General features: G+C 31.4%; 2 protein-coding genes across 5 annotated transcripts; one reads left to right on the top strand and one right to left on the bottom strand.

Annotated features, from left to right (window-relative positions):
* Positions 1–453: 453 nt before the first annotated feature.
* LOC134254720 (uncharacterized) lies at positions 454–2137 on the top strand. The gene is made up of 3 exons (XM_062737256.1): positions 454–502; positions 728–908; positions 1269–2137. Exons 1-3 carry the CDS (start codon positions 454–456, stop codon positions 2101–2103), a joined length of 1065 nt encoding a protein of 354 aa, XP_062593240.1. The 3' UTR covers positions 2104–2137.
* A 300-nt stretch (positions 2138–2437) lies between these two features.
* LOC134254719 (uncharacterized) lies at positions 2438–6374 on the bottom strand. Of its 4 annotated transcripts, XM_062737252.1 has the most exons (6): positions 5888–6374; positions 5504–5643; positions 4715–5009; positions 4039–4161; positions 3700–3892; positions 2439–3238 (listed from the first exon to the last, which is right to left on the bottom strand). In XM_062737252.1, the coding sequence occupies exons 3-6, from the start codon at positions 4869–4871 to the stop codon at positions 2722–2724; spliced, it is 990 nt and encodes a 329-aa protein (XP_062593236.1). In that variant the 5' UTR covers positions 4872–5009; positions 5504–5643; positions 5888–6374; the 3' UTR covers positions 2439–2721. The 4 variants fall into 4 exon arrangements, with proteins under 4 accessions (XP_062593238.1, XP_062593239.1, XP_062593237.1 ...); XM_062737254.1 differs by lacking the exon at positions 5888–6374 and having other exon boundaries at positions 2438–3238; positions 4039–4122; positions 5504–5870; XM_062737255.1 differs by lacking the exon at positions 5888–6374 and having other exon boundaries at positions 2438–3238; positions 4045–4122; positions 5504–5870.
* Positions 6375–9631: the final 3257 nt, after the last annotated feature.

Genomic DNA, 9631 nt, shown 5'->3' with positions numbered 1-9631 from the left:
GGTTTTAAATTAAAAAATTGGTTATTTTTTATAAAAAAATCTAATTTTTATGGGTCTTTTTGGGGGCCAAAACTTAAAAAAAAAGTAGAAAATTAAAAATTATTTTTTTAAATAATTATTTGTTTATTGCAAAACCATTTACATAAAAATGCAAAAAAAATTTCTTAAAAATTTTTAAAAAATTTTTTTTTATCAGCCCTAGCTATATATAGATTAAGTAAAATTCTATATTAATACTCATAAATACAATTCCTTACATATAAAACATATGACAATATATTCTGGAGGGTTTTTTTTTTTGTATGACACTGTCAATGTTTGAATTTTAAAAAAATGATTGACAGCATGTATTAAAGTTTGAAATAATTTGCACCATTTTATTACCTTGAAACTTCAAATTGTAGGAAATTAATGAAGCAGAAGCTAGGGACAGACGTTTAATGCAGCAGCACCATGAATTTAGCTTATACACCAACAGCTATTGCTGTTTGCAACCCCCAGAGTCAGACTCGCAGGATATGAACAACAACAGCACCTTCGTACCAGATGAGACATTGAAATTAGATGACATTGACATAAAAACCTTTAATGATAAAGATATATATACATGCATAAGGCAAGGAATATATGTAATGTGAAACATATATATATGCAATATTAACCTGTCTTCAGCAGGAAAAAAAGTAACACCACTCTCAATTTTTTGTTTTCAAAACAAAATTTATAGGTGTACAATGTGACCCTGACCCTCTACTGGAGGAGAACCTTGCCCTGAGGAAAGAGTTGGAGGATCTCAAGAGAGAACGTGATCGGCACAAATGGAGTGCAGAGAAGATTGCCAATGATGATGGAAAGACCAAGTATTACACTGGGCTACCTTCCTTTGCAGTGTTCACCTGGCTTTTCAAGTATGTATGATGGAATTTCAAAAGCATTTTGGGAAAAAAGAAAACAATACCGTAAATCTGGAAATTTTTGCCGTAGATAAATTTTTAGCAAATTTGTGCATTCATTGCATTCACAAAAATATTTTTTTTATAAATAAATTACCAGTTAGAAAATGTAAACAAAGCAGTGGTAATTCGCAAAATTTTGAAACGTTAAAATTAATAAACACCATTTTGACCCGAATTCGCAAAATAAAATCGACATAAAAATTTCCAGATTTACGGTATTTGTTTTCCTCTTCTCCAAATCTCACATCTGCATCACAATGAATTCTATTTTAATACTGTAACTCTGACGATAATAATTTTTTTTAATGATAGTTTCCTGAGACCTAAGGCAGAGAGAATGAGGTATTGGGTTGGTTCCAACACAGACCAGGATTCAGACAGACAGAGAGTATCAATAGGCTCATTGGGATTGATCGACCAGTTATTTGCTGTTCTCATCAGATTAAGACTCGGCCTCTTCACATCAGACTTAGCTTACAGATTTTGTATTTCAGAGAGTACTTTTTCGAAATACTTTTCCACCTGGATTTCTTTACTCTCCTGTGAACTTAAGTCTCTCAATCCATTTCCTACTCGAGATATTATTGATAGAACTATGCCATTATCTTTCAAAGCTAAGTATTCTTCTGTTAGAGTTATACTTGACTGTACAGAGCTTTTTATACAGAGGTCTTCAAATCTTGAAAATCAGAGTTTAACATATTCTAACTATAAACACCATACAACTGTGAAGTTTCTTGTTGGTATCACACCATCAGGTGTTATTTCTTTTGTTTCTGTAGGCTGGCCAGGTAAGATATCAGACAGAGAACTGACAATGAATTCAGGTATCTTAGATTTATTAGATGAAAATGACAGTGTCATGGCTGACAAAGGCTTTACAATAAGAGATCTGTTGGAAAAAAAGAAATGTAAATTGAACATACCCCCATTTAGAGGTGTTAGTCCACAGTTTTCACCAGATGAGGTATTTGAAACTCAGGAGATAGCTTTTTTAAGAATTCATGTAGAGAGGAGCATAGGTAGAGTGAAAAAATTTCACATTTTAGATGGTGTTATGCCTCTAACCTTGAAACCACTTATCACCAAGATTTTTCAGGTTATTTGTTGGCTTACAAATCTGGATGTTCCACTTGTTAATAATTAATATTTGTACATGTATTTATTCCAAATATACATTATAGTGCACTCATTTCAAAATTGATTATTGTACATGTGAGTTATCAATTTCAATACATGTTTAAACTATATATTTTCCTTACATGCAATTACCGGATATCATATTCTCAGCTTATTTGAGGTCTTATAATTTGAATGGAAAAAAAATTTAATTCTACAAATAACAAATAGAGGTTGGCTGATATTGTGATCAAATTAATATTTCAAGGTATTTGATATTTTATTATTTTACCGTCATACCAATGTTGAATACGAACATTTTTTTACAACTCTTTATAAACAACTTTGAAGTGAATATTGTAAACTTTTTAGATAAGGCGCATTTATATCTTATAAAATTCTTAATCCAACAGATGTTAAACCAACAAGAAATATTTGTAACTTCATATGTCATGCATCTAACATAAGACAGTGACTAGATTTGAATACTTTATTTGAATATGTATGACTCTTGCCACATGTGGGTTTTTTTGTCAATAAATAAATAAAGTTAATTAAAAATTTCATTTAGCTCATTTCATGGAAAACAAATAATGAAATTTTTTGAATATATGATTCATATCATTTCATACAGTGTTTGTTTTAATTACTTCTTGGCTATGTGATGCATATAAAAATCAATAAGTCTAGGCATCATAGATGCCACAAACTCAGAATCAAAATATACCCTGTCAATACAAATATTGTTTTGTGCAGCATCTGTCCAAACGACAAAGTCACACCAGGGATATCCTTTAATTGCCAATTCCCCTTGGACTTGTGCATAGTACTTGTGGCTCTTTTTGAGACGTGGCCCATCCAGACTTTCCTCCAGGCAAAAATTGGGGTATCCCATGGCAATAATTTCACCCACTTCCTTCCTGGTTACTTGGGTTCCCTGGATGGAGTAGGGGCATTTAATTTCCAAGAGACCTATGTTGTCACCATCCAAAACCTTCCCATCACTGGAAGCACCCAAAAATGCATGATCTGCACACAAAGTGAGACCTGTATCTTCGACGGAAAAGTTGTCGTTAATGGCAGATTTCAGATTAACATAGTCAGATCGTGCCTGGGCTTCCTTTTCCTGTCCCCATTTAACAGCTGGTGGTAGAGCAGCATACCTAAAGAAATAAAACAGAACTTAATTTCTTTTTTAAAAAATTAGCTGAAAAGGGTATACAAACATTGGGAAACAAATGTATATCACAAATTTATTTTGTGAGTGGCAAAAATTTGATAAGTACACTACATATGTTAAAGTGTGGTGATCAGTAAACTGACATGTCACATGCTAAAAACTAATTAAGTTTACATGTATAAGCAGCTGGTTAAATTCTGCTATGTTTTTTATTTTAATTTAAAGTTTATTATCCCCCTGTTTACTATTATGATATTTTGCTTTCAGGATTATGATTTTCCTGTAGAAATTTACATTACAATTAAAATACAAAGTTAACTAATAATCCCTGTAGTCCCATTTGGGGTAAACATTAATATTCAGAACCAAATGAACAATTTCTTACATCACAAGTTCAGAATACATTAGTACATGTATAGAATTACCATTGAGAATACAACTTACTTATGAAGACTGGAACCCTCCACAATTTGCTTGATTAAAGAATTTGGATTGGGTCCAGCTTTCAAAACGTCACCGAACAAAGAACTAGTCAGTCGACCAATGTGTAGTTTCTGCCACATGTCAGATGTTCTCTGATCTCTTGTACTCTTCTCAGTGAACTCTACCAATTCATGGTCAATTGCAAATGGAGGTGCTGAAATTTGAAAATGAATAAAGAACTTGATGTACATAAGGTGTAATACTTAAAAGAAGGTACAGATCAAATGTATACCATGTCACTGTTCAAAAATGTTTTAAGATGCTTTTTTTAGAATCAACATTATTAACAAATTTCCTTACCATTACCCTCACAGAAGATGAGACTTTTCATCCTGGTAATCATGATATCCTCAAAATCCTGGACCTCCATCTCCTGAATAGCATCTGGGACAGCATCAGGAATATTCCATAAGTGTGACATACCTTAAACAACAAATGCATAAAGTTTCTTTAAAATGAGGCCCAATAAAGAGACAAAATTTTTTTAATTAAAATGTAATGATAAAATTTAAAAGAAGAGGTAATCATAGAAAATAAACAACTTCTTAATACATTAGAATATTTATAGGTTTCATTAATATCAAAAACTGAGGTCCAAGAATAGAACCATTTCACACTTATTTTGGACTATTTGTAAGGCATGACATTTTTGGCGCTACATGCTTACTGCCTGTCGTCAAATGGCGAAAAGATTCTCATTGGTTAAGATATTAATATCAGTTATTCTATACACTGATTGGCATTTGCCCAAATTTCTATCCAATGTACATTTCAACAGTGAAGGAAGTGTCAATTTCAGAAGCTAATTATGCAATGTCTAGAATGTCATGCCTTACTGAAAGTCCAAACTAAGCTTAAAATGGTTCTAATAACCAATCCATGCATAGAAATTTTGTGCATTAAAGCATGTATCCTTAAATTCCTCAAATAAATCATAATATGAATTGATATTTTAGAAATATTTATTAATTCCTACCTGTTTGTGGGAAGGTATCTCTTAAGTCTTTCAACTGCTGCAGAGTATTATGCAGATCCATCTTTTTGTCGTCCGAGTGGCGAGGATCAAAAGAGGCAACTGGATCATCTTCAGTGTCTGTATGTAGAGGCTTGGACTTCTTGGGCAAAGAGCTCATGGGCCGAGTCGGCTTCACCTGGCGCCCGGGAATGATCCATTTACAAGGCTGAGATGTACAACTTCCTGTGTCTCACCAGGTTTGGCATGGCTAAGTGCAAAGAGAAGTGCACCTATATGGCTACATGCCTGTGCTAACCTAAAAGTAGAAAGGCTTCAAGGAATAATGCATGTAAACAATTACATAATTACACAGTATATACATGTATATACTTTTTAAGTAAATGTATAAAATTTCTGCTTTTTTTTTTAATTGAAAATGGTATTTCTCATTATTTTACACATCCTTTTAGAATTATATAATTTCCACTATTAAAATAAATGAATACCAATTCACAAATAATAGCCTAAAGCCCTACACTGTCAACTTCATTGTAGTCATATTTGGGGAGTCAGAGAGGGTGGGGACTATTTCAACATAATTCTTCAAACATGAACTTTAAACTAAAAGTCATATATGGGGAAGTGACACAATTTATGATGTGAAACAAATATATAATATAATGAGTAATGTACTAATATCAATCGGTGAAAAATAATGGGATTGTAATTTTGTGTACTCTAATATAAACCATTAAACCAGTCCAGAAGCATTTCAAAGTGTAATAGTACTGTATTATTTAAATATTTTACCCTATAGGACACTGGCAATATCCATGCTGTATATGTGGTTTGCCTGTGTTGGATGTTGACACACATAGGAAGACTTGGTACTGCTGCTTTTTCATAGAAGCCTGGCATGTTGCTTTCACATAGATCACAGATGGGTTTATCTAAGTGAAAATGCACTTCATTTATTGAATGGATGATTGACACAAATAACATTAATAATTTCAGAAGATGTTTTAATTAAAAATAATACTGCCTGTAAATTATCCAGACTCCACAGTTCTTTTCTTGCAAACATGTAAATTGTACATGCATTTAAAAAATGTAAAATAGAATAATTCAAATGACATGTAAGTTTATAAGAGTTCATAATATTTAAAAAAACAAAATGACATTTTTATCCCATACCTGTGATACCCTAATGTCTTGCACATCACCAGCCTCGAAGTGCTTGACAGATCTGTCTAGACCCTTGAAATTTTTCACTGTACTACCACACGGTGTAGGTCTTTCAATAATAAAGTTGTAAATATCAGTGAAAGATATTTTGGGAATATAAGAATGGTCTGGGGACTCATAAATCACGGCATTGAAGGGTGGTAAACTGTCCTGAGAGGGTACTATCAAGGAAGCTCCAGCTGAATCTTGCTGCACGATCGGTGTGAGAACAGAGGGTGACGTCTGGCATATTAATAAATCCTGTATGATTTCTTCTTTTTTCTTTTTAGTAACATTAATTCCGTGTTCTTCGGCAAGTTTTCGCAGCACATTAACTTTTAACTTATTTAAACTCTCCCGCTTTGACATAGTTGTTATAAGGTCACCAATGTAAACAAAATGAGTTTGCCGTCCGGAAGCGTTTGTGCGCATGTGCGAGATTTATCGTGAAAAGGCTTATTGGGAATGTAAACAACGAAGAGTCCAGGCATCGAAAGACCGTATTTCTTCAGCTTGTTTGGATGATTTAACCAATTCTTGCTTGTGTGAAAGTGAAATAACATGTTTTTTGTTAAATATGCTCTGTTTGTTTGGATAATTCCACAGGAACCGTCAACAGCGGACTTGAATAGATGATGTGCGATATCATGTAAGTATACGTCACACTGTACACTGTACATGTGTGCATTTTTATACATATTTATCCCTTTAAACAATGTTCTCATGTCTTAAACTATAAACATTTTATTCTATTTAATATAAACAAAAATTGGGTGCGGAAAAAAGTATTGTAGACAAAAAAGGGGGGTAATATTTACAAATACTGTGTTATATGATTCAATCAGCTACCAATGAGTTCTAAGACTAAAACTATCATATGTATTATGCCTAAATCAGGTTGTTACTCTTATCATTTCCCTAATAAGGTCAGAAATTTTTTTTTTCATTTCTATGTAATTAATAATAAATGAATGTAGAATCATCATGACCATTTCTAAAGCTTCTGCTTAAATGTTTAATGAGCTCACTCAGCAGTGTACTTACATATTGTACATGTATGTATGATGTATTGTGAGTTATGAAACATAAGTTAATCTTTTCATTTTAATCATTACAGAAAATGGATTGTCTACACTCATGCGTCATCGCAGTACGAGGATTTCAACCTAAAAAGTATGTATGATTTTATTTTTATCATGTATTTTTAAATGGTCATTAAAATACATAAACATCATTATCTGAGTTGGCGTGACATGTCTGCAGTTACTCGGAAGAAGTGATTTACGTCTTTAAAAAATAATGAGAGTAAAACTGAAAGAAATGTTGAATTTTTCTAGTCATCATGTTGTAGTATCATAGATTTTCATATTCAAATTTCAAGACAAAAAAAACCCAAGAAAAAACATTAAAAAGATAAATACAAGCAGAAAATAGAGAAAAGTCACTAAAACAAATGTATTCATACTTGTAAGCAGGTTGACAAGATTAAATGAATTATAATGTACAAGTAACTTATGTTAAATGAGATTTTTTTTTTTATTTTATATGACTGAGGTTGCAGTATAATATTTTATTTTTCATGATTTCTAAATGCATTACTTTGGGGAGAGAAAAAGGTGAAATTAAAACCAACTGTACATGAAATGTGAAAGATACTAGTAGTTACAATCAAAAACAATTTAAACATGTTAAATGTGTATGAAATGTGTATGACAAAATTTACAATCAACATGCCTATAATTTCATTTTATGTTTTTTTTTTTTCAGGAAACCCTGCATACATGTATTTGCAGCTGTACAGAATGCAGTTCATGCCATATGATGTTAGAGTAAATGATGAAAGATGTTCAAACCAGTGTCACAGCGTCCTAAGTCTGAAATCATGGTGTTTTAATTAAGGAGATCAGTGTGTTTTCTGTGCATTGTTGACATTTGAAGAACTGTTCGGTTTATGACCATCTCTCTGACAATAACTCTGATATTTGAATTTCAATTTGTGCATCGGTTAAGAAAGCCAAATTATATGCATGTAAAACATTATACTAGTGTAATAAAAACATTGATAAACTTTAATTTAAACAAAGTTCATGTACATGTATCTGTGATCTTTGCATTGAAATTCATAAATGCTGTACATGGATACTTTTAATGACTGTCTCATGGTAATGGAATATTCAGTTGTTAAACATTGTTGAGGAATCACCTTGAATAAAAATATTGTGAACTTGATAAAGTATTTTTACTCATTTAAACACTGAAAATTTTAAGATCAAATGTCAAAGTCAAATATAAAGTTTACTCAAGAATGTGTTATAAATGCTGTAAGAACGGTGAATTCTTATGCATGTTTTATAAGATCTAAGGAACATGTGTGGAGCATTTTTATATTTCTCAATTTGACACTGATTAACATTTAAGATCAAATGCCAAGGTCAAAAATAAACTTGTTTTACTCAAGAATAAGATGTACATATAAATAATGTGAATTCTGAATTTCTCATGCATGTTGTATAAGCTCTTAGAAACATGTGTGACCTCACTACAATATTTATTAATGCCAATCTGTCAACCAATATCAAATTTAGAAAATATATTCTATTAAACATAAATTATTAAATTTTTACACATAAAAAAAATTGAAAATTGAAATACATTTGTACGGTGTTGAGCTGACCATAAACTGCGGAGAAACTGATTCAGAAGTGAAATGAAAAAAATTAACAATTAGATTATTTTGAATTTAGCAACTATATATTTTGCATGTTTGAAAAATATCACATACAATAGATGATGAACTGAAATAAAAAAAAGAATAAATTATGAATTTGAATGAAAAAAAATCATACAATTAATATTGATATTATAAGACAATTTCACATTTAAAATGTTTAATATGTGAAAGTCAAGATATTCTAGATCTACATTTGACGTGTCTGTTTTGTTTATGGTCTAGTCATATCTTCTTTTTCAAAATTGCATAGAGAAAAACTTGTTACGCAGGCACAGTTAGACTAGATCTATACATGTACAAGCATGTTATTTTCATGGTGCTCAGTTTAGGAAAAAATAAAATTTTACATGGAACATATACTTAAACATTATTACCATATAGGCATATGGTTTTAAAAATAATTAAATATTACACGTCGGATGCAAGTCGCGATCCCGGGTCTCACGATCATTGTTAGTAGGAAAATTAAAAAAAAAATAAGTATATTTTTCTTTAATTCTTCTGGTAGGCCAATTTCTTTACATATGTTTGCAAAATCAGTATTTGTCCACGTGTAATTACGATCTGTTTGTTAACATTATTTTTTAACATGGTTACATGTATGATAATCGTAAATTTAATTTCTGCGGTCAGTCGGGAATTATGGAATGCCGATCTCGATTATTTTTCTCCATTAAAATATATAACATTTAAATTAATACCATAACTATATCTGATTTTATTTTCTGGTAATTCCCTTTTTTTCGTTTTGTCAAATTAATTCCTAAATATAAAAAAAATGAGAGTTGCAGGATAGGATAGGATAGGATTAGACTGAAATCACAGGATAGGATTGTGGATGCAGGATTCACGATAGGATAGGATAGAATTGTCAACTTATAGGATAGCAGCACTGTACCTTTACTGTTGCATCATCTTTTTATACCTGTTGCATCATCTTTTTATACCTGTTGCATCATCTTTTTATACCTGTTGCATCATTT

The sequence above is a fragment of the Saccostrea cucullata genome, unplaced genomic scaffold (assembly GCF_032062105.1).
Source record: "Saccostrea cucullata isolate Sc308-1 unplaced genomic scaffold, CSIRO_AGI_Scuc_v1 ctg17653, whole genome shotgun sequence".
Taxonomy (NCBI): Eukaryota; Metazoa; Mollusca; class Bivalvia; order Ostreida; family Ostreidae; genus Saccostrea; species Saccostrea cuccullata.
This window is presented reverse-complemented; position numbering and strand designations above follow the sequence as displayed.